The 25,895-nt window shown below is 38.2% G+C and overlaps 2 protein-coding genes across 2 annotated transcripts in view; one reads left to right on the top strand and one right to left on the bottom strand.

Moving 5' to 3' along the window:
* Positions 1-15,153: 15,153 nt before the first annotated feature.
* Positions 15,154-20,183, bottom strand: utp11 (UTP11 small subunit processome component). Its single transcript, XM_079836464.1, has 8 exons — positions 19,978-20,183; positions 19,665-19,726; positions 19,176-19,278; positions 18,949-19,062; positions 18,770-18,863; positions 17,417-17,547; positions 16,987-17,097; positions 15,154-16,783 (listed from the first exon to the last, which is right to left on the bottom strand). The coding sequence occupies exons 1-8, from the start codon at positions 20,035-20,037 to the stop codon at positions 16,700-16,702; spliced, it is 759 nt and encodes a 252-aa protein (XP_079692590.1). The 5' UTR covers positions 20,038-20,183; the 3' UTR covers positions 15,154-16,699.
* Positions 20,184-23,894: 3,711 nt separating this feature from the next.
* The window catches only part of fhl3a (four and a half LIM domains 3a), a 47,662-nt gene continuing 45,661 nt past the window's right edge, over positions 23,895-25,895 (top strand). The window contains exon 1 of the mRNA XM_079837145.1: positions 23,895-24,255. The gene's annotated coding sequence lies outside the window, so the exon portion shown is untranslated. The remainder of the gene's footprint in view (positions 24,256-25,895) is intronic.

A 25,895-nucleotide genomic window follows, 5' to 3' on the forward strand; every position in this document is an offset into this window, starting at 1 on the left:
GACCCCCAAGTGAGCTCGGACCCCGGCCATAAACATTCAAACTTTGGTAAACTTTCAAACAAGACTCTGTCAAGCCAACATTTTAAGTTTGTCTTGACAAACATTCATTTAATAATTAAAATGACAGTTTCATTGAATTCCAGTTCATTTTAATAGTACTTCATGCATTCAAATTCTGCATATCCTGTTTTCTGCCTCAATTCAGTTTAAATAATAATTCAGGAATTAAAATGGAATTTAAAAGGCATTCTCATTTAATCTTGGAATGGTGTATTCTCTATAATGTAAACAAATAATTTAGTAAGAATGCATGTGAAGAGACAGAGGGAGAGAGATAGCAAAAGAGTAAGAGCCAGAGAGTGAGAGAATAAAAGAGAGCAACCAGCTCTTTGCAAAGCAGCCTCTTTGTTCCCAGGGATCCCAGGGAGCGGTGGGCGGATAGCCCCAGATGAGAGAGAAACATTATCTCTCCGAATAGAGCCAGTGCACTGGTTCCAGAAGCCGCACTGGCACGATTTGCCCTATCCTCTAGGTAATTAATTCTCTGAGTGGCCCTTGTCTCATGGGAACAAAGTGGCTGCTTGTTAGAGCAAAGTGTTCGAAGATCAACCGACAGGCATGCCGCAGGACTACCACTGTTCAAGAGTTGGCCACGTGTTGGCTACTCCCCGCCCACAAAGGGCCTCTTCATCTCAAAATTTAGAGTCTCATAAAAACATTATTGTGCAGCTTCGGGGATCATTTGTCCACTCCACAAAAGAATTGAAAACCAAAACATTGACCCCTCTGGTCTTTCGGGGTGCATTTTTTAAATTCTGCCCCCCTCCCTGCCACTCTTATGCCCACACTGACGTCCCAGCAGTGCTCCTACGCAGCCAAAGTCACCATGAAGGTATTTCAAAGGTTGCGTGGTCAAAGCCGCCACCATAGAGGCCATTATGTTTTGGCCTTCGTCTTGACGCCAAACAGAGGAGGCTCTGTTGGATGATTGCGTCCATCTTCTGCGTTTTGAAAGTTTTTTGCTCACTCTGATGGTTCCTAAATGCATGTTTTTGTCCCTTGTTGGTTCACCTCTTCTCCTTTCTAACATAGCTATGAATCAACGGGCCGACTCTCCATCAATAATATTCTAAATATGGCTGCTCCACATGGCTCCGCTCTTGCGCACCATGTACCTGCCAAGCGCTTGGGCAAGGTCATGTCAGCCTATTAAGCATATTAAAACATCGCAATTATGGTAATTGGCAACTACTAATGCAACTTTAGGTAGCTTTGCTCCAGGCAATTAATCATAATGGATAAGCCACTAACGTGTAGGGGGAGGGAGTCGAGAGGTACAGGGTCACATGCTTTAGGCCCCCGACTGGTCTGAGCTTGACCCTGACTTCACTGAGCTCATTCAACTTCATTGCGCTCATCTAATTTGCAAACATCATAGAGGAAAAAGGCCTCATGCAAAATGTGTCTTCTGGAAATGTTGGTCATTTCTTTAATATCACTAGATGGCTAATCCATGTATATCTCAACACATGGATTCTGTAAAAATGTCCGTCTTTATAGATTGAGACAATGAGCAAATATGCCAAATATTTAGCTACCTTTAACTTGAAACAAAATATTTATATTTAATCCATAAAATGTGCATAAATCCTACCATTGTCATGTTTAGTTTCATTGTGTGTTTTTTTCTCCCCTGTTTCCTGATTTCCTGTGGGTTTATTCCTTGTTAATTTACTGAGTTTCTAATTAATTACACTTGTGTATCATTTAGCTCCCTTGTTTTCTACCCCGTTTTGTTCAGTTCATTGTCCGGTATCGCCAATGTTAACGTGTTTGTGTTTCAATGATTATTGTTCTCTTCTGCGTGTTTCTGGTTTGACTTATGATTAAAGACTTAATCAGTGATATTCTCCTGCGTAATTATAAGATAAGATACTTCTTTGAAAAAAAAAATATGGCACCATTTTATATTAGGTGTCTTTAGCTATGTACTAACATTCAAATGATTACTTAGATACAATGCGCGTATTGTGTACATACATATTTTTACATTGTACTTATATTTAAGAAATACCTCAATGTAATTAAAGCTGTAATTAATTAATATAATACACATAATATATTACACTGTTGGCCCTCCCTTCCCTCTTAACCCACCCTTAAACCTAAACATACCACTAAACCTGACCCTAACCTTACCCGTATCCCACCTCAGTAGTAAAAAGTACTTATTTTTTTGATGCAAATACAAAGTAGTTAAAGACATCTAATATAAAGTGAGACCTTAATATACATACATACCGGGCCAGCGCCAGGGCAGGCATTCACAGGCCATTCCTGCCCCAATGAGTTACTGTGTATAGTACAGTTCGGATGTGCAAAAGATTGTTCAGCTTCACAAAATAGAAAGTAATTGTAATAAAATAGCTAAAGCATAGAAAATTCCCATTTCCACAATCAGGGCAATAATTAAGAAGAATTAAGAAGTTCAAATCAATAGGAAATGTTATGAATCTACATGGAAGAGGTCTTAATGCATGGCGAGAAGGATAGTTTGAGAGTACAAAGACCCTCGAGTTATCACTCTCAAGTGATACTCCAAAGTATCAGAGTTGAAGAGTTGCAGAAAATAGTCTTGGGGTCAGAAAGCCTCCCACAAATATATCAAACAACACCTACATCAACACAAGTTGTTTGGTAGGGTTTTAAGAAAAGTCCTCTGCTCTCAAAAAACAAACTCCAGTACATTCAGTTGTCAAACGGAACAGGTTCTATTGTCAGATGATACTAAAAAAAAAAGAGAGACTTTTGGCAGCAAACCCACAAAATGGGTTTGGTGCACACAGGGATAAAAAAGTACCCCATTACATATACCACTGGATCTGTAATGTTGTGGGCTTACACAACATGGACATCTTGCTCAGATACATGGTATAATGGATTCTATCAAATACCAACAGATAAAAAATCAAAACTTGACAGAGAAATTTGGATCTTCCATCAGAACAGTGATCCAAAACAAACATAAAAATCAACACAAAAATGGCTCACTGAGCACAAAATGAAGGTTCTGCCATGGTCATTCCAGTCCCCTGACTTGAAAACTGAAGTGTAGAGTCTATCAATTTGGACTTGGAAATTTGAAGGATCTGGAGAGATTCTGTATGGAGGAATGGTCTCTGATCTCTTATCAGGTGTATTTTAGGACAAGACTCAGAGCTGTTATCTTGGCAAAAAGAGGTTGCAAATTAAAAGGGTGCCATTAATTGTGGCCAATGTGTATTAGAGAAAAACAGGTAACACTTTACAATAAGGTTTCATTAGTTAGCATTAGTTAACTACATTAGTTAACATGAACTAATAATGAACTGCACTTATAAAGCGTTTAAAAATCTTTGTTTATGTTCATTTCAACGTTTACTAATACTTTATTAAAATCTTGTTAACATTAGTTAATGCACTGTGAACTAACATAAACAAACCATGAACAGCCATGAACACACATATATATATATTACGTTTTCCATTTTTATATCACTAACTGTGGCGAGGAAATATAGATTATGTAACACATATAAAAGTGTCTTGCAAAGCAGTTTGACCAACAAATTGCAGAGTCTGATTGGGAGAAAAGGAAGTGTCATCCTTATTCGGTACCAACCTCTCCCTATCATTAAACTGTGCACACACCCTCCACCCCTCCTCTGCAAGCGGCCCTGACTGTGTCTCTCCGGGAGGAGAGCGCATTCTCCTTTCATCCCCTTTAGAGGACAAACATCAGCCCCATCTTGCCACCATCCATATTCATGAGCCTCTTATAAATATCTGATAGCGGCCGCTCTACAGCTGTTTAGCTCTGAAAGCAACGCTTAGCCCATAGACACACATACATACACACACACACACAGGCTTTAACTTAAGCACTTACTGGTCCGATCTCGGGCCCTCATCACCTATAGTGTGCCCTGGCGGCCTCATGATAGCATCAGCTCATTGCCGGGGTATCGCTCTCGGCTTAATTAAAGACTAAATGTGACCGCTAAATGAGAAGAGAATCCAAAAGAGCTGTGCTTACCTGACAGCACTGTGCTTATCTAAAGAGTGAAAGAGACAGTGAATGTATATGAGAGGGAGAATAAGATGGCAAGGATATACAGCTTTCTGTTAATTGTCACTATCTTGCCAAAGCACAAATACAAGGTTACAGACTGCTATATCAATCATGAATGCTTTTATATATATATATATATATATATATATATATATATATATATATATATATATATATATATATATATATATATATATATATATATATATATATATATATATATATATATATATATATATATATATATATATATATATATATATATATATATATAATATATAAATAAAATATAATTCAATATCTACATATATACACACACACACATACATACATACATAAATTATTTACATTGATTTAATTATTCAACTATACAAATATGATTTACAATAATAACTACATATATAGAATAAACAGAGAAAATTATTATACAGTGTTACCGAGAAAATGTTGCCATATTTTGGGTCCTTGGGCTGCCTGTGAGTCTCGACGAGGGATCTCTTGGTCTGTACAGGTGGAAAAACATCCTATTAGCTGAATTTTACAATAAAGCAACGTCAATCACGCCAGTCACATACACAGAGAATTCTGTCATCACATTATCCAACCAAAAGACACTGGATGCATTGGACTCTATAAATGCAAAACTATGACTCGTTTACGAGGTGGGCACTGTGTGTTCTCAACACGAGGCAGAAAAGAACATTTGTGCCTTCCTGAGAAACTGTTCTTTTTTCCCCTCAGATAACGCTTCCAGTCTTCCACCAACTCATTAGAAACGTTAGAATTGCTGATCCAGGCAAGAAAAAATGCGCTTTGCTTCGTTTTCCAGAATATCCTTGTTCTGTTTCCAAAACAAATAGCAAGAAATTTAAATATTGCTCTTGTGGTGTGTGTGTGTGTGTGTGTGTGTGTGTGTGTGTGTGTGAGGGGGAGGGTTAGAGAGTGAGAGAGAGAGAAAGAAAGACAGATTGTGAGGTTTAAGATAAGTATCACAGTACCCAGTGGACTGGATGGGTTTAAAGTATTAACATTAGAGAATACAGGATGAGCACAAGTAAAGGAGAAGCGGAACAAATCACAGGGAGGAAAAAATGATAAGAAAGAATTGACACTAAGAGAAAATAAACCACAAAGACTGAGGAAAGTAAAGCAAAAACATATGGGAACATACACATAAAATAAAAGTATATGAGGTGGGAGTTTCTAAAACAGGCACGTCGAAACAGGATTGATTTGAAGAGACAATAGGCAAAGAAATGAAAGGGGCCCGTGAGACAGTGAGAGAGACGGAGGAAGCTTTTACGGAGTCTGAGGGGAGAGAAAAGGAGAGATGGGGGATTTCTTTACCGCTCATTAGCCATGCACAGTGATCTGGCTTTTCTCCCACACCTCGCGGCTTATTACAGCCCGAGCCCTGCCTGCCAGCGCAGCCCCCCCCCCTCGCCACCCTCCTCCCCCGGCCCCCACAATCACGCCTGCAATCACAGCCTCTAATTAGGTTAATTAATTTGTATCAGCCCTTGTAGGGACTTGGCTGATGAGGCAGCCATAAGAGTATCACTGCTTGGACCTCATTAAAATACAAGAAAGACGACTAGATACAGAGAATGTTGTCGTTTGTGTACGACAGGACAGGACAGGGTCGTAAAGCATTTCAGATCGGACCCCAATCCCGCTACACACCCCCACCTGCTCTCTCTTTCCCACCTTGCATTATCCCCTTGGTGACGAGGCTGTCCTGTTCAGCCATAGACAGGGAGGATATAGTGTTAGTGCTCAGGAAGGAGGGGCCTTTTTGAAACAGAGCATCACATTACAATCAGCAAGGGCCGCTCATCAGGACACTGACGAACACACTCTGATTAACAGCGCGATCTGATTACAGCAATCACACAGCCCGTAGGACCAGTCCCATGAGAGAGAGAGAGAGAGAGAGAGAGAGAGAGAGAGAGAGAGAGAGATGGTAATGTGTGATATGTATATTGGAATGCTCATTCACTCTGTTCTTACAGTAATAGAAATAATGCAATATGGAGAGATAACAAAAATCATGATATAAAAGTATTATTAGAATAGTGAAGCAAATGTTAAAGATTAAACCCTCACATTCTGCTGTGGGGTCTGAGAGACCCCAAGGGCCTCAAAAATATAGCATTGAAGAATCAAGTTGATAATAAATTATATAGAGTATCTAGAGCTATATAGAGTTTAGCCCCGCCCCTTTTTAGCACTGCCCTCGTTGTGTTCTGTCTTCCGGTTTATATTTCCACAGCATGAAAGTAAGATCTTACAGATTTATGAATGCACCGCTCGTTTTAAAATCTTCACGGTCAACTGACATTTGTTTTGCATGAGATCCGCTTCAAACATACAATGCTCATAACTTTCGTTAACTCTACAATAAGTAAACCCACTTCACCAGCCAATTACTCTTCGAAAGCTATGCCATTGAAATATACAGAGCTTCGACAAAAACAGAAGTTCAAACACAAAATTCTAAAGATGGCTGCACGTTTGTTTCTCTGATGCACAAAGTCTAGACATAGTCGTTTGTGTTATTGCACTTTCTACAATGTGATTTTGCTGGAGTAAAACTGACAACAAACAAAAACAATGTTACTAGAACGGATTTTAGCCACTAGGGGTGCACTGATACAAAAAATCTGAACAATATTGATAAGCCGATAGCCAATTATGTGCATTATTTTATCTAAATAAATACAGATTAAAAGAGTAACAGCCACAAATAAATACATTTAAATGGGGGGGGGGGTTAAAGGGGTCGAACATTAAAGTCATGTTCAATAATTCAGGGATAGGGGATAAAGGGAGAATTCACTCAGAAATAAAAATTCTGTCATCATTTACTCATCATCATTTCATTCCAAACCTTATGACTTTCTTTCTTCAGCAGAGCGCAAAAGAAGATATTTTAAAGAATTTTGGAGACCATTGATTTTCATTATGTTGACAAAAAACAAACTAACATAAAACAAGAAAGTCAGACAGTCATACAGATTTAAAACAATGTTAGAGTGAGTAAATGATGACAATCTCCTTTTTTTGGGGTGAATTACACCTTTAAGGTCTCAAAGTATTGCAGGAGAGCCGTTCGCAAAAACCTACAGGGAGACAAAACGATGTAGCGAACAGACACAACAAAAAAGGTACATCCGTTAACGGGCCATAATAGACCATAAAGCCAGACTGTTGTTCTATAACGCTGAGTGAAACAGAGTGTGGAGGGATACGCAGAGATAGACAGACAATGACACCCGGCTGCCTGCAGACAAGGACAGATCCAGTAGTTAAAGTGTAATGAACACATCCCCCAGGCACACGGCTGCCAGTGGGAGAGTGATGGACTAACGGTAATACCCAGGCAGATGGGTGCGCGCCACGCCTTGTCCTGTCCTCTCACCCGCAGCGGGTCCCCCCCAATGGGCCCGCCACGTCTGGGGAGCAGAGGGGGAAACGAGCTCCACCGGGGAGGAGGCCTTGGCGTGATTTAGACTCCCATGCAAATTTAATCAATTCGAGTGCCTCTTCCAAACAGGCTCATGGCTAATTAGTGACAATTTAAAGGGGTCTCTGTGATCCCACCTCACACACGCACACACTCGCACGCAGTGAGGGTTATAAAGATTTTCCTTCAATCGCTTTCCCTCTGGCACAGAGACAAACCCCCACCCCTCAAGCTCTCGCTACAATCCGCTACTTCAAAAGCCGAGCGACAAACTGCGGTGCAACTCAAAGAGGCATAAGAACCTTAGCCATTTTTTCTCCACACGACCTACCGATTCTACTGTTCACCCACCCGGTTACCCTGCACCGTAATTGGCAAATCGATTAGTGCTGTTCTTAACCTCACTCATGAAAGAAGTCTTTGAGGCACGGCAGAAGAGAGGCAGCTAAGGGCTTGACATCCAGCGGGCTCAGGTGCTTTAATAAGAGCCAAGGCCATCGTTCTCTGGTCAAGGCTTATCCGAGTCACCAACGCTGTTATGTATGGAAAGTGATTAAGGAACGGCCTTACTTTAAAGAGGGTTTCACTGAGCTCAATTTACTATACATCTGTGAAAAGCTCTTGCATTAATTGCCTAAACAATAATGCTTTCATAGTATTCAAAACATACTATGTGTTACAATGTGATGTATTACATGAAAAAAACCTACAAATGTGCAATAAGCAAATTGCTCTACTATGAAAAGGTTCTTCCCACTCACTTACATACTGAGGGGCCTCAACGTCATTTACAGCTCATTTTATTAGCGCCATTCGGAATCACTTCATATTAATTACTCAGGGGTCAGGTTAAAGGCATTATCTCAATTACACATTTTAATGATTTCACTACGGTATCAGTCTTTTTAGATCTGTTTTTTTTTTTTTAGAAACACTTGACAATTCTAATTAAAATAAAATAAAAAAACCTGCATAGCCACTATATCCAGGTTCTTGATATATGTGAACCCCAAATATTGACTCAAAACATCTTAGGACAGACTTCAGAGTAGTGTTCATGGTTAAGGAGTTTTAAATTGTCTTATTTTAAACAATTCTTATATTTAAAAGAAAAAAAATCTAACCCCTGGTTTCACAGACAAGGCTTGGTCCTAGACTAAAATGCATTTTTGAGCTGTTTTAACTAAAAGCAACTTGCACTGACATATCTTAAAATATGCCAATGTCATTGTTTTGTCACACCACAAGATGCACACCAGTAATGTTTTTTTCTAGGGCACATTTTTAAAAGCTACTCTATAAAATGCTCTAATTGAACTAAGGCCAAATCCTTGCTTAGTCTAAGCTCTGTGAAAGGGACCTACATGTCATAACTTGATTTTACGATGAAATTACAGATGTCAAACACCTCCAATCATTTGGTCGGCAAGCTCACATTCAGCCAATCTTCCAATCAACAACAGATCGATACAACCAAGACCACAACTTATATTTTTTCGATAATCTGCTTGGATGTACATCACTACTTCCATTGCACTGCGACTTTAATGGAAAAACTTGCTTGTTGTTTTAACTCACATTTGATTATAGATCTATTCACAGACTGTGATGACGTGTTTAAACGGTCATCAATATCGTAAATCCTGCAGCGTTTTTTTTTTTATTTGAATTTTTGAATTTTTATTAAGGGGGTGGTTGCATGCAATTTTCACTTTTTAAACTTTAGTTAGTGTGTAATGTTGCTGCTTGAGCATAAACAGTATCTGCAAAGTTACAGCGCTGAAAGTTCAATGCAAACCGAGATATTGTCTTTTAAAGTTATGGCAGTTTATTGCCTACAAAAACGGCCGGTTTGGACTACAACAAGCTTCTTCCTGGGTTGGTGACATCATAAACCCTTGCTATTAACATAAACACTGCCCTCGCGAACACGCAACAAAGTGGGAGAGGCCACGTCGCAGTCATTACGAAGGAGATAGAGCTGTTGCAGAACTACAAACTACATTTGGCCATCTAACCAATCTAAGACCATTGCGTTTTTCGGAGGGATGGGCTTCATAGAAGCAGGTAGCAAACGAGCTGTTCAAAGGACAGTGGAGACAGCGGTGTGGAATAAAGGTAAAATATAAGAAAAATACGGGGTTTAAAAAAAAAAAAAAGAAGTATTAAGACATGTTATACTGCGCCCCATAAACACAACCAAGCCTAGAAAAAAAACACGGAACCACCCCTTTAATGTATGTGTACATTTATAACACTACTTTTGTATTTTGTTACTTTTGCATCAAATTACAAAAAAACAGTTAGCACTGCTGTGAGGGTGTTTCTAATACAGCGTCTATGGGAGTAATGGTAAAAATGAACATATTTCTCTCTTTTGACTGCCTTTATCAATCTCACTCTATTTTTCCCCTCTTTTTGAAAGTTGTAAAATCACTATTGTGGCGTTTTTCTTTTGCTATTTTAGCAAATGGGTACACAAAAAGTATTCTCTCATTCACAACTACAATAGTTAACCCAACTATGACGACTTCCGCTCTGAGAAACCCGGAAATGTGAAAAGGGGCTATTCACTTTTAGGTGAATACATTTAAGTACCACCCTAAATAACATCCTGTTTAAATATGTCACATTACACAAGTAAAACGGGTTGCAAACAGGAATTAACACAGAATTTAAGGATCTTAAAAGTACACTCTTTTAGTGTGATCTCAAAATGGCTGCCTCCATGAGGTGAGCAGCTTGATATAAACCATTTTTTGTTGGCAACTTCGTGTTATGCGCGTGTACAAGAGTTTACAATTTCCAAAATAATTATTCATGCTTTTGTGACTATGTGTAACTCTTTTTAATTGAATAATAAAAAAGAACCGAGTGCACCTTAGCCGTAGATATGTATATGCGACAGCTCCAGACACGTCAGGGCTTGGAACGGTCAGCGTGCCGTCACTAAGAATTAATGATGCCACAACTTTGCGCAGCTTGGTTGTGAAGCCACAAATATGTATAATAGTCCTTCACGATAGTTTCTTGTCAGACTGTACGAACATGATCCCCGCTGTAAGCCATGTCACACTGTAAGAAGTTGTCATTAATATCAGACTGTAAGAACATGATCCCGCGCACGCAAGAAAACTCGTCCGGAGTTTTATATCATCAATCAATGACGCGTTCGGTGACAGTGAGCTACACGCGGGATTGAAATGGTGGCTACAAAGAAATCTCAAGCGCTCTTTTTTTATCATAGTTTGTCTTAAAAAACGAAGATAATTTGACGGTCATCGTAGGAGTAATAGTCACCAAAATCTTCCGACACCGACAGAATTTTTAGTCTGAGGTAAAATTTGATCGCAGCGGTCATTAAACGGCTGCCGGTGAACATGTCAAACTAACGATCAAAGACTTCAGATATTAGCCTCGGATCAGAGGAATCTTTTAGGATTTGCCTCCCACGACACGTGATTTTGCAGTTAGTATTGTGACCAACATAACGAGGCCAATGAGCCGTCACGGAGCATTACCGGTCATTCTTCAAGTGACTAACGCCTTTCCCCCCTTTTTTTTTTAAATTGTATTTTCTTTTATTTGTTGTAAAAGGCGATTTATAAAAAAGGCTTCTTTTCAACGGAGCTTTTCAAAATTTCAATCTCTGCCGCTCTGAAATTAAAAGCACGCCGTTGTTTCTCCATTTTGATTTTAGGTTTACCTCAGAAGCAGTTCGCGTTGCTGCTGGTTGCTTGGTAACAGACCTGATAGTTGAGTAGGCCTACTGAACTCGATGATCTAGGTTTAAGATTTCCTAACTACAGATGATATTTTTTAAGATAGGATAAGAATCCTAAATCAAGTTAAGATTTGCTTCTGTAATACTAATACTAAATACTAAATACTAAATTAACGTATCATATCTTAGTCTAGTTAAGACCTAAGATAGAAAGTTTTTGTAATACGCTCCCTGCTGGTCTAACTCCTCCCTGAAGCTCCCGCTGCCCTGTAACTTGCACTCTCATTGGCTGCCGGTCATCGCCAATGTATTTTTCAGTCAAAACCATAGACTGTAAAAAAAAATATGGACGTAGTGTCCGTGACGTCACCCATAGGATTCTGAAGAGCAGTTTTGAAGCATAAAGTCGGCCGTTGCCATCTTGGTAGCGCGTCACCGCGCATCACTCCCGGAAAACTGAAAATGAGCAAAGTGGCGGGACATGCTTTAAGGCTTTATATAATGTAAAACGAATGAGTTATAAAAAAAATCACCCCCTCACAGTTGTCATGAAGGTCAAAATTAGCCATATAGACCAAAACCACAATTAGTTTTGTTGCTGTAAAGTTGGGCATTTTAACATGGCCTGTCCCTAGCGGCCAGTCGATGAATTGCAGCTGGGGGAGGCTGCCGCTTGGTCAAAACAATGATTAAATGAAAAAGAATTATTCAGTCTTTAATGTCAGAACACTGCAATAATATCAGTCTCAATGAAAAGTAAGAGTTTTATTTCAAAAACAACTTGTTTAACACAAAATAGGCCTACTTCTCTTCTCATTTTTTTCACTAGGCTATATGGGCCACAAGAGAAATATTAATAAAATAAATTAAGACAGTTATATATTTTCAGCATATGTTGAAGTAGTTTGTCTCTCTCTGAGAAAATGCGCAGAGAGCTTTTTTTTACTTTCACTTTTTACTGAATCCACTGACTCGCCTTCATGATTTAAAACGAAACAATACATTTCAATATTGCGACATGACATTTTTCTTTATCACCAATTGTCAAATGATGGACAACGGTTCACGTCCCGTGATAATAAAATTAAGTAAATATTAAATAAATGAGTAAATAAAGTGAAAAGTGAAACAAGTAAATTGATCAAGCTAACGTTAAATTAATAAAAGAGGCACTGGATAGGCTTGGATTATCCATTTTACAACAAGAACTGGGGCCATGCAACAGTTTGCTAAATTGCTGCTTTGATAGCTGCCTAGAACTTAAAGATTTTCCTTTTTTTACTGCCTTAAAGATGAAATGGTACAACTGTTTTCGCGCAGGCGCAGTGAGAGGAAAATAGGGCAATCATTTCTTAACTCTGCTTCAGCGGTGCGATAACCTCACGAGGGGCGACCAGAATTTCTGACATGCCACGAACACCTCACGACAAAAGAATGTAGCGTGAAATGAAGCTGAAAATCTCGCACGAGTCATAATTCGGCTCAAAATCGGAGAGAAAATCACAGTGTATGCCCATCTTAATGTGCTTGACTCGTCTCGTAATTCCTCTCACACACTGCTAGCCGCGACTATAGTAGCATCAACGATTTCCACGCAAATGAAAAAATTGTCTGCACGCTCGTACGACAGCAAAAATCGCACCGTGTACGCCCGGCTTAACTATGATTGCAGACACTCAGTCAACTTGCTCCTGAAGGTTCCCAGACCAGCTTGGACCGCTCCAATCTGGCATACATATAGCGGCCCATAGGTTACAAAACATTGGCAAAAGGACTTTCAACTAACACTAGTTGATTCTTTCTTTGTAGGTCTTAAAAAAATCATTCAAAAAAGATCTATACCTATTAAAAAGAACAATGGTTGCCTGAAGTTCCTCATTACACTTAACACATCAGTACAGTTCCAATGAAGCAACCAACAAAAAGTGAGCAAAAGTACTGAGGGTCAGCATCCCATCAAATGAGCCTATTCAAAGGTATTGTCAACTCCATGAGGGCAACAGGAGGCCTCTTTTACAACTCCTAATGTGAATAACATAATAGGACAATGTGGTGGATTTTGACCAATATCTTGCAAATCTAGGGGTCGCTACCAACACTGCACTGGCAGACCTGCAGCCATGACCTCTGTGCAAAAGCTGATCCGAATGAAAGACAGGCTTCAGTAAGAACAGTGGCCTTCTGTGTAATGACAGACGGAAGCAGAGCGGAACTGCCGAACACACGGCTGTGTGACCCTCCACTCCAAACCGAGGCGGTCACAGTGACGAATACTCAACCACATGACGCACAAATGCGCGCACACTCCGCCTGTCACTTCTTTTGGCTGAGAATTGTGCAAATACAGAAGGTCAATATTGATAGGTCACACGGAGCTGCTTTGTAAATATCACCAGGCTTAAACGTGCATGTTCATGTCACTGTGAACACGTACTTGTAATTCCTTTTCTTTAAATAAAAAAAAACATGTAAGAATTTAAAATGTTTAGTGCAAGCATTACAAAACAGCAGCATCCACACCGCATTCATTACGAACAGCTTTTCCTGTGGTCAGCGTTGGCACAGATAGACTCCTGGCTCGCTCCTCCTGAACACAGTGACATTTCCCTGTTCCTGATTCACCCCTCCTCTCTTTCCCAGGAGAGAGTAATGGATGGGGCCTGTTTATGAAGCCGCTGCCACCTGCATGATCAATCAAGCCACGCAGAGAAGACACAAAAAGCTCAGTCTGCGCAGACACCACACAACCTTTCACATGAACAATTACACAAGCAGGAAGGAGATTGGTACAAGAGTGTTTAAAAGTGGGCCATTTAAAGTTCTGAGAAAATGTACTTCTGTTTAACTCTTAAAACATTATCTATCCAAGTGAAAATGTAAAGGAAAAAAACTTTGTGTGTGTGTGTGTATATACACCAATCAGGCATAACATTATGACCAATTTTATTGATCCCCTTTTGCTGCCAAAACAGCCCTGACCCATCGAGGCATGGACTCCACTAGACCCCTGAAGGTGCCCTGTGGTATCTGGCACCAAGATCTTAGCAGCAGATCCTTTAAGTCTGTAAGCTGTGAGGTGGGGCCTCCATGGATCAGACTTGTTTGTTCAGCACATCCCACAGATGCTCGATTGGATTGAGATCTGGGGAATATGGAGGCCAAGTCAACACCTCAAATTCGTTGTGCTCCTCAAACCATTCCTGAACAATTTTTGCTTTGTGGCAGGACGCATTATCCAGCTTAAAAAGCTCCAGGGCGTACCGTTTCCATGAAAGGGTGTACGTGGTCTGCAGCTCAGCACATGCCATGTGTTCCCCAGGTAAGCGACGCACACGCACCAGGTATTCTGACACCTTTCTATCAGAACCAGCATTAACTTCTTGATCAATTTGAGCTACAGTAGCGTGTCTGTTTGACAAGGGCCACAAGGGCCAGCCTTCGCTCCCCACGAGCATCAATGAGTCTTGGCTGCATATGCCCTGCCGCCGGTTCACCACTCTTCCTTCCTTGGACCACTTTTGATAGATACTGACCACTGCAGACCAGGAACACCCAACAAAAGCTGCAGTTTTGGAGATGCTCTGACTCAGTTGTCAAGCCATCACAATTTGGCCCTTGTCAAACTTGCTTAAATCCTTACGCTTGCCCATTTTTCCTGCTTCTAACACTAACAGGTGCCGTCATGAAGAGATCATCATTGTTATTCACTTCACCTGTCAGTGATCATGTTATGCCTGATCGATGTATATTTATTTAATGTGTGCATTTTATTTTTTACATTGTTGTTAACTGAGAATTATTAGACCACAACATTTATCAGTAAATATAAGCACAGTACTTTTACTTTTTATCGATTTATCCTTTGCATTTTCATATATACAGTTGAGGTCAGAAATATTGCCCCCTTTGAGGGTGTTAAATAAATCTGCATTGATTATACTTTTGATCCTTCATTAAAAAAAAAAAATCCACAAAAATCTAACCTTTCATTAAAGTAAAACAAGTATTATTCTCCAATACACTTTGTAAATTCTTGCGTAAAATATCTCTGAAGTATATTCCCAATCATATTACAATTTTTTTTAGCAGAGGGTGACTAAGAAAATTAAATTGTCCAGCCATTCCTGTTTCACAGGAGTATAAATTCATTATATAATCCTTCACAATGGGTTAAACCAAAGAATATAGTTCTGAAAAAAAAAAAAAGGTCTATAAGAAAATAGCTAAAGCATTGAAAATCCCCATTTCCAACATCAGGACAATAGTTAAGTTCCAATCAACTGGAGATCTTACAAATCTGCCGGGAAGAGGACGTATCGTCTTAATGCGCGGCAAGGAGGATAGATCGAGTGTCTAAAGACTTTCCATATCAAAGTTGGAGAGTTGCAGAAATTAGTTGAGGGAGGATTTTAAGAAGAAATCCTTTGCTCTCATCCAAAAACAAACTCAAGCATTTTCAGTTGCCAGACACGACTTGAACTTCAAATGGGACCGGGTTCTATGGTCAGATGAAACAAAAAAAAAGGCCTATTTTCCTGCCAGATGTCCTGGATATCTTGTTCCGATATAAGGCATCATCAGATACAAGGCACATCAACACCAACAGATTAAAATGAAAAATTGACAACTCTGCTAGAAATAATGGGCCATGGTTGAATCTTCCATCAGGACATTGAGCCTAAATCAACACAAAAATGGGTCGCTGATCTCAAAATGAAGGTTCTACCATGGTCATTCCGGTCCCCTGACCTGAACACTAGAACATTAGTTGGGTGAACCAACATGGGCCTTGGAATTTAAAGGCTCTGGAAAAACTGATCCTTTAAATTCTGTATGAAGGAATGGTCTCTGATCTCTTGCCAGGTGTTCTCCAACCACAAGGCACTATAGACTCAGATGGCAAATGAAAGTTGCAAAAAGTATTGAATAAAAGAGGAACAATAATTGTGGCCAATGTGTATCAGAGAATAACATTTATAACAAATCGTTTTTTTTAATAAACAATCCAAAAGTTTAAGATACAATAGCTGCTTAATTGTGAAGAAAGTTTGCATTTTCAAAAGTGATGCCAACACCAAGTGACAGAAAAGTTGCACATTTTGTACCATGGTTGTAAATTTGATGAGATCAGATAAGATGTGCTAGTGCCATCTACTGATAAAAGCAAAGAACTACAAAATATTAAAGACAAAACTTTATTTAAAAGCAAAACTATTTGCCATAAATATGTACAAACTCCTTGCCTTATAATGTCTGCGCAAGATGCCCAGCATGGTTTCTCTGTCTACATTACAGAGGTGAAAGACAAATCCACAGATTGAGTCCACTTCATAGACATTACAGCTGATTGGGGACCACAAGACAGAATGTGTTTTCTCAGTGTGCTGATCCAAAGAAATCATCGTTTCCTCTTGGTCTCAAATTTATAGATGGCAGGAGCAGATTTGGTCTCCTTATGCACTTTCACTTTCTTAACCTTATCCTGTCAGAGATAAAGATATAACCCAGATGTCACACAATAATGCAAACAAACAAACTCTTGATGTCCAACAACTCATCATAAGACAGGATAAGAAATATCTACAAAAACAATATACAAGAACATTGTTAATGCTAAATGAGGCAGGAATTATCCTAAGTGCTCATGTTGAAAAGGTTAGGGGAAATGTAGATGAATGCACTCACTTGTAGATCTTTTCTAGTCTGGATTTTTTGACTAATGACAAACATCTCCTGTTCTCGGTCTATACGCTCTGAAAGCCTCAGATACTGTTGTTCTCTCTCTTTGGCAAGTTTCTGAGAAAGGGGGAATAAACATGTTAGAAAAAGACCAATATGAGAATGAGGACAACAAATGCAAAGATCAAATTTTGATATTATTTATTATTATTTATATTATTGATAAATGAAATCATTGATATAATGTCCTTTTTTACATAATTATTTATATTAATTTACATTATACAATTATATATACATTGTCATTATTATAAATAATAAAAAATTAAAATAAATAAGTTAATCAAATGAAAGAATAAATACATTTACCAGTGCACTGTACAGAGTAAAAATACTTAAGTTATGTATACAGTATGCCATAAAGAGAATGTGTTACTTTTCTCGTCTTAGAATCCACTGCTCCCAGAATGCTCTTGTTTTTCAGGGTCTCTACTGTTGGTCTGTTAAATGCTCGGCCAACCAATTCAGGCACCGTGTTGAGGTGTGTGGCCAGGTCAAAGTCCTCCACTGGCATGAAATAAAAACAGATTTGAGAATTTATTAAAAAAAAATTTTTAATAAAATGGTCTTTATTTTATATAACTTAATTTTATAAAAAATATGCATTCAACAAACACAATAATGTTATATTAACTCCAACTAAGCCTAAAGTTAAGTAAAATTAAAATATACACTACATAAAAATAAAAAAAATCGGACTTTGCAATGTAATCATCATTAAGTGTGTAATTACATAAATATGGCACTATAAACTATTATATAGGGCACATTTAAAGGGTTAGTTCTCCCAAAAATGAAAATTAGCCCATGATTTACTCACCCTCAAGTCATCCTAGGTGTATATGACATTCTTCTTTCAGACGAATACAATTAGAGTTATATTACAAAAGTCCAGGCTAATCCAAGCATTATAATAGCAGTAATAGTTGCTCTGTTTTTGAAGTCCATAAAAAAAATGCATCCGTCTGTCAAATAACGTGCTCCACGCAGCTCTGGGGTGTTAATAAAGGCCTTCTGAAGCGAATCGATGCGTTTGTGTAAGAAAAATATCCATATTTAAAACTTTATAAAGTAAAGTTAAGTTTCGGCCGACTTGAGGGTGAGTAAATCATGGGCTAATTTTCATTTTTGGGTGAACTACCCCCTTAAAATACAACATTCATTTCATACATTATGTAACAGGTGAATCCCTGCTCCATCTCTGCTTCCACCAAGAGGTGCAGTTATGGCTCATTTCCACTGAGCAGTACAGTACAGTACGATTCGGGACAGTAAATCCTGATCCGGCTTGCATTTCCACCGCCAGCAGTACCGTTACTTGAAGGTGTGGTGTATGCCGATAAATTGCGATCAACGTCATTCTCGCGCAAAGAAGAAAGCAACACAGTAAACAAAAATGGAGGACATACAGCAGATCTTGCTCTTGCTTCTCTAGGTTGTCACAAGACAAAATTGTGTTTCAACTGTGTATTAAAAAAAAAAATGTTGCCTCATGTTCTCAATCCCTTCGTGCAAGTGACGATTCTGTCAACCAATCAACATTCTGCAGTGAGTCTAGCTCCACCCTTTAGGAACCGGACTACTGTGCTAGGTACCTCAACAGGTCCCAAAAAGTGGTACGGTTCAGTATTTTGGTAACATTCATAACTTCTGACAATCGAAATGGCAATAATTGCATACCTTACTGTACCGTACTGCTCAATGGAAACAAGCCATTATACAAGATTACCTTCTTTTTTTGAGTCCACAAAAAATACATGTTTATTTTTCTTTTCCTCATTGACATCAAGAAAATGGAGTTCTGACTTCATCCTTTCAATTTTCTGAAAAATAAAAACAAATGCCATTAAATCTCAACTGTGAGGGGATGAAACGGCAAATACACAGATACATAAGAATCAGTCATACCTTCATCTCCGACACCCGCTTCATTTCCACATATCTGATGTCCTGGGTTCTCATCATCTTTTTCTGCTCTTCCGTCATCACTGCTTCTTTTGCTTTGATCATGTGAACACCATCCTAACCGGAATAAAGCACAATAAGCAGAGGTTTCATGGATGTTCTCATTGCTTTGACCGGGTTATAATAGTTGGAAACGGCAAAAATAGTATATGTTCAATGAGGAGACAAACCTTTAATTCGTTGTGTATCATTTTAAAGTTAAATTCATCAGGGTTCTTATCCATGGCCTTCTTGCGCAAGGCCATGAGGGTCTTCTGTTTCCGGTGGTAGTCACTGTATTACAAATAACAGGTTTGTTAACTGTACTGAAATGATAAATTGCAGCATTTCAGCTATATTTTAGTAACCGAGAAACAAAGTAAAAGTACAATGGCCTACGTAATATAATCCTTATGATGTGATCTTATCAACATCAAATTAATTACATCCAAATGTCATTTTTTAACTCAGTGCTACAATACTGTACCAAGTACCTTATATTTACCACTATCTATGATTAACTATACCTATGATTTATTTTAAAGAATGACAAATTGCTACTTGTGTAACACCCATGGTAACATCACAAACCATTTCATAGGTCGAACATTTCTGTTCGCAGAAACAAACAAAACTCACTGTGTAAAAAGTGCAACGTCCAAAAATAAATAATTTCTTACTCTGCACGAAGTTTGTAGTCCTTCTTCTTCTCTAACAGACCCAAGTGTTTTCTGAAACCGAGCTGTGATAGAAAAAAAGTCACGTTAATAAACAAATAATAGATGTGGAAAGCTAAACCTTCACACTAGGTGCTAGAGAATGACAAACGCCCCATCGGATTTCCACATTAACTTAACCCACAACTACATCCTTACAACAATTAAATGTCAGATGAAATATAATACATTGTTATAAACAATCCGAGTTATTTGACAACAATCGCTATTTAGCAAGGCAGCACGCGAGATATCAGCATGTTTAAACTTAACGTACCTGTGAACGCTCTTTGTGGTCTCGTTGTTTAGATTTCAAGGCTTTTCGAAAAGAAGACATGGCTGTAAAAATCTGAAAACAAATCAGATTCTGATTGTTTGGAAAAACCTAGACAGGAATTTGTATGTAACACCGCACTATCTTCTGCGCTCACGTGGATGTGATGAACACAGTAGCGTGGTGTTTATCGGAAGCAGATTCGCAGCAAAACATTTTATCGTTCCTAATCAAGGATATATAAATATTTGGACATTTCTTCAAAAAAAACTAAAAACAATTATATTAAATAAAATTAATATAATATTTATAATATGAACAATGTATAAAATACGTAGTAAGTTTGTTAATAAATTGTATCTTTAATTATAAAATATTTATTCAGTATTCCTCGGTATTATTTAACCGTGTAAACTCTACAACCGAACCAAAAAACAAAAACAAAAAAACCCGGTATTTACGTGTAGGCTATACCTTAATTTTAAAAGTAGTGTAAAATAAATGTCGCTTAAAGTGTCGACAGCAGATGGCAGTGTAATCCAGGCATTGCTGACACTGCACGCCATACTCAGATTCATCCAAAAACTAGGCCTACCTTTAAAATGCTAAAGTAAAGTGTTTTCGACTCCAATAAATATTATGTTTTGAAATCAAATCACTCACTGTTTTTCCAAAAAACTGCACTTTTCTGAGAGTCACAAGCTGTATCATTGAGACTGAGCTTACACCATAACATTAGCTTTATATGGCCATCTAATCAGTGATATTCATCACAGGAGTTGTCTACTGTTCTGTATGAGGAAGATAGCCAGGCTCATGGCAGGGAAGAACTCAATAACAAACCTTGGGTGCTGAGACACTTAGTTTATATATCCTGGCCAGTGTGTTGACACTTTAAATCATGTTGGTCATGGTAATGACATAGCCTCTATCTGCCAAAGAGATTGGTTAACACTAACAAATAATACTTGGTTACTGTTTTTTAAACAGGGTTTTTAAAGAGTGTCCTGGTCCAGGCACCTGATTTGAATCTTAACCAGAAGGACAACTTTCGGCCATTAGAGTGAAAAATGTCAGAGCTAAAGTCTGATGACGAAACCTGTGCGCCTCTGAAGGTCCAGTTTATCGTTGGCTCGTCTTCTGAGAATGTGGGAATAACCATTTGGTGTGTCAAAACATGCAGGGCATGGGACACAAGCAAGGGCAGAATTGAAAAAACAACCAGCCTTTCCTTTGGCCCCAAAAACACGGTGCATTTCTCAGAAATACAGAATATCATGTTCTGGTGCTATGATTCCTTTCCCACTGTGTGTTTTTAAACTTAAGGCTGTACAGGTAAAGAGGAACTTACAAAATGAAATGCACAAGTTTCAGAACGTCAATGAACCTCATGGAACACTGAAATCATTTTATTTTTACTGTGGAAGAACTACAAACACATTCTATGTGGGTATTACCTTTTTATCAATATTTCCTTTCATGATTAATAAAAAAAAGATTTGCAAAACATGCAGATTCTTTGCTGAGCAAGAAACCCTCCATGGGGTCACTTTTTCCATATGATCTCATACCCTTGATTGACACAGGGTTTGTGGGCTTTCAACTTCTTTATGCAAGACATATAAAACCAAGTGACCCAACAGACTTTTCCTACTAAAACTGAACCACAGTATAGCATGTAAAACAAAAGCATGAGATTTAAAGCATTTCCCTATGCATTTTAATTGGATTATATATGTTTCTCAACAAAAACAACAATCTTTAGGGAAATATAACTATCCAAGCCTGTTTTTAAGAGAGGGCAGAATGTCAAATGGGCAGGACGAGGAGTTATAGGTTTATGATAGCTCAGAGTTTTTGGAATGCCCTTGCTTGACAGATATATTACTGGATGGTTTTTAATATAGGCCTTTAAAATCACACAAATGACATAAGGTTACTGGCCAGTAGCTGAGCTCAAGACCTTGGAATGTCTCTCCTAACCAATGTAAGGTTTCTATACACAGACGGTGAGATTAATACAAATCAAGAGGAGCTCTCATCTGAATTACAATATTGTAGTTCATAACTCAGATTTCATCTAATTTTCTGGTCATATTCAATTAATAGACTATGTAGTTTGCTTGATTCCATTAGTACAAATTGTGTAGTCTGGATTGTGGGAAATCTTTTTACTCCATGTTCTGTGACAGCGGGAAATGTTTTTGAGGAGTATTCCTTAGGAAACCATTTAAGAGATTTAAAACTTATAATTTCAGGTTTTACCAAGGATGTTAACAACGCCGCCTGAACACTAGATCCTTCCAGGAAGAGGCCTCTTTTGAATGTTTGGTTCTCACTCTCAAAATTCGACCACAAAACCCTGTAAAGAGTGGATATGGGACAATTAACAGTCATCCCACTATTTACATTATCCGGTTTGAGCTGGCTGTACAAAATGTCAATAAAAAAGATTTTAAGGTCCTAAATACATGAGAGAAATCTAAAGATACGACAGACAAGGACTCAATTGTCTCCTTTTTTAGGGGTAAGAGGGCTGTCTGTCATGAGCGAGTATTTCACAAATTACCCTTGATTAAATTTGGTGTAATTTGATCAACCTTTCTTTTAAACAGTTAAAGAGTAGCAATAAAACCTAAATGTCATTACAGTACTGATGCAGAGGATCAGACATTGTAATGTTTAAGAGAAAAACATGAGGTCTCTTTCTTGCTACTGGTGTAATTTAATGAATTTCAATTACACACAAACTCTTTGGTATACTAAATACCTGTTTAGAGCTAATTATTGTTGGCAAATAAGTCAACTCAGGATAAGTTTCAGTGATATAATCTCTGATATGGCTGGACAGAAATTTAATTTCATTTGCAACAATTATTTTCTGCGGTTGCCTAAATTATTTTAACAAGGACAAAGGCACTTTCTTTAATCTTGCAAGAGGTTCTTCATATTGTATCTTCAAAGTATTACATTAAACATGACGACATAGTGAAAACGGATATCAAAGCAGCACTTACCTCTTTGTTATGCAATAACATTTAAGTGCCTGAAGTGTTTCCATAACAAAAACTCTTATAAATATCATGTGGCAATAATTTGTTCATCCATTACTGTGGAGTGAGACAAAAGTATTTTAAATGATTTTTCACAAGAGGTAGCCCACTCCAGTGGGCATGCACATCCATCAGTTTTTTATGGTCATCATTTCTGAAAGTCTCCACATTTGTTTCCTCCATTTTTATTTCCACCACAACTGATTTCATTATTAAACACAGTAATGTCCTTAACAGCATTCTGTGAAAACGATATTTTAAATATTTTTGGAATAAAGGATTAATTTTTGTAGCTATAGTATCCGAAATATGAAATCATATTTTCACACCACATACACGACATCACACAGCATAGTTTATAAAAATGCTATAAATCATTTGCACATAATATCATATAGGCTATAATAAATAATTACACTTTTAAATATGTCATTATTCACTTTTTTTTATCAAGGATTTTCATAGCGAAACAATAAAATCTATGACATTTGAAAAAAAGTTGCAAATACATCATGAACTTTCCAAGACAGTTGAAAAGTGTCCGTTGTTGAAAGTTCCCAAGAGAGAGTTAAATGTGACCATCATACATAAATAAGTAAAACAAAAACAAACAAAAATCAACCCCTGTGATGTAAAACGTTAAAGATTTGAACATAAGTTTGAATATGAAAACTATAACACTGAATCTACCAGTGAATGAGACAGGGAACATCCCAGTCTGGTTTTGACAAAACAAATCATTTCATCTGTTTAATCAACCTGGTCTAAAATATGCTCCATCCCCCATGAGCATGAGCTACGGAGAGAGAGAAAAAGTTGTTCATTGTCATGACGATTCATCCCCCTCAGATATGGGTGTCAAGTAACAGTTATAGCTAGCTACTTTCATTAACTACAGACAGACGTTCTCTTGCGCCCAAAGCTACATGCAAACAAGAAGTCGGACAGATAACAATGCAAATAGTCTCGATTTAAAGATAATTTAATGGAAAGAAGGAAAACCGTTTTCATCTGGGGCGGGAGCTTGTGACTCACTCAACTTCCTCTATAGTAGCGCATGGAAGAGTTGAGCGCGAGCATTCTCTCATTCGGTGCTTTGAGAGAGAGCTGGACACTTCTGCACACCCGCGAGGAGCAACAGGACTACAGATATATTAATAAGGGCCAACCAAACTGACCCCAGCGCACTCAAAACGGAGAGACAGAGTCCTGAAAGAGTTCTGACAGGGTAAGCGCGCTTCTTCTTTTCTTTCTTTACTGTCATTTAAAATTAGAAACTCACGTGACACAGAGAAAATGATTATCAGCCCGTTTTTCATTCAAACACAGCGGGTAAAAATCGATGATTTGTTCGCCTATGAATGTTTTCATTCATCCAGGTTATGGTAGAGTATCCTGAAGCAGTATTAGAAAGTGTATTGTTCTACCTCAGTCATTTTGACGAACTCCAGTTATAGCCTATAATAATCACCTGTTGAAACTCGTTTTGCGCTTAGCTGAACCAGCAGTAGCTACCAAAAAAAGACCATTCATTCTTGAGTGAGAGAAAATAGACTAATTTATTAAATGCAAGCCCTTTCAATGTCATCCTTAACTCTCTCTAAAATCAGAGTTTATTGTCATGCGCGTGGTGAACTTTTTGTACACACGTGTAATTCTCCGAGGAATCGGGCACACGTGTCACAACATGACAGTTATTTGTCTAAGTTTTCTAATAGCCATACCTCAAGTCTTCATTGGCATTAAATGTATGCATGCAGGTAACTAGCCTATTTAAAAAACAAAAAAACAAAAAAACGATTGAAGGCATGCATACCATGGGGGGCCTGACATATTTCTGAGTTTAGCCAAAAGCAGATCCAGGTTGGAACTTGATCGCTCATCTGAACACACCTCACCCCAGAACATGTTGCATTCCAAGGCGTAGAGAACGGTCCCTGTTGCAAGTTACAGCTCACTTTTTTTTGCCCTGTTCGGTGAGGTAATATAGACACCCATTGAGATTGATCATACTTATGGTATTTCATAATCTGTGGCGTGTTTAAAAAGTAACCCTGAGGACAGGAAATGGATGACACATATCAGCAAGTGATGTAATTCATAAAGACACACCTTGAGTAATTAAAAAAGGTGAGTGGAAATATTTTATCTGTCAGTGGGTGAGTCCTCTTGATATGTCATATCCCTTTAAGCAATGCTTTCTGACTCTGGAAAGGTCTTGACAACAGACAACAGGGCAAAAAATGCATGTGTATAGGTCAGGAAAGTTCGCAGGAAGAACAAATCTGGGTTCTCTACTCATTTCCTCTTTCTTTTCTATTTTCAAGCCCTGCTGCTGTGACTGGCCTCTGTTCACTGGTATCCTGTTGACCTTGAGGGTCACTGAGTTTTTAACTAAAGTGTTTCTTAAAGAGTTGTACTGTACGTTTTAAGTGTAGCATGGCATGTGCTGACATGGATGTTTGTGTGTGCGTGAGAAAAAAAGAGATCTTTGAGGTGCATCTCTGTGCCTTTTAGTGCATTAAGAAGCCTTTGAAACTGCTTACCTCAGAGCCAGATTCCCATGGTGTCTGCCGCCAGCCCTCTGCCATTCCATTCCCATTCATTATTCCAAGAGTGGAGAAACAAAATCATCCCTTTCATTAACATGCCGCAAGCTTATGTAATCAATTAAATTAAATTAAATACATTTTGTATATATTTTTTTTCTATTGGCCTTGTCTTCAAAAGTTTGGAGTCAGCAAGATTTTATATTTTTGAAGAAATTATTCAGCAATGACTCATCAATTGATCAAAAGTGACAGTTAAGATATTTGCGTTGTTACAAAAAAAAAACCCTCAATTTTAAGTAAATGCTGTTCTTTTGAC

The sequence above is a fragment of the Gobio gobio genome (genome assembly GCF_949357685.1).
Source record: "Gobio gobio genome assembly, chromosome: 15".
NCBI lineage: Eukaryota > Metazoa > Chordata > Actinopteri > Cypriniformes > Gobionidae > Gobio > Gobio gobio.

Coding starts and splice junctions, on each gene's coding strand:
- utp11 (XM_079836464.1), bottom strand. CDS start 20,037: ATGTCTTCTTTTCGAAAAGCCTTGAAATCTAAACAACGAGACCACAAA. Junction 18,864..18,948: donor AGCGGGTGTCGGAGATGAAG/GTATGACTGATT, acceptor TTTATTTTTCAG/AAAATTGAAAGGATGAAGTC. Junction 17,548..18,769: donor TGTGGACTCAAAAAAAGAAG/GTAATCTTGTAT, acceptor ATTTCATGCCAG/TGGAGGACTTTGACCTGGCC.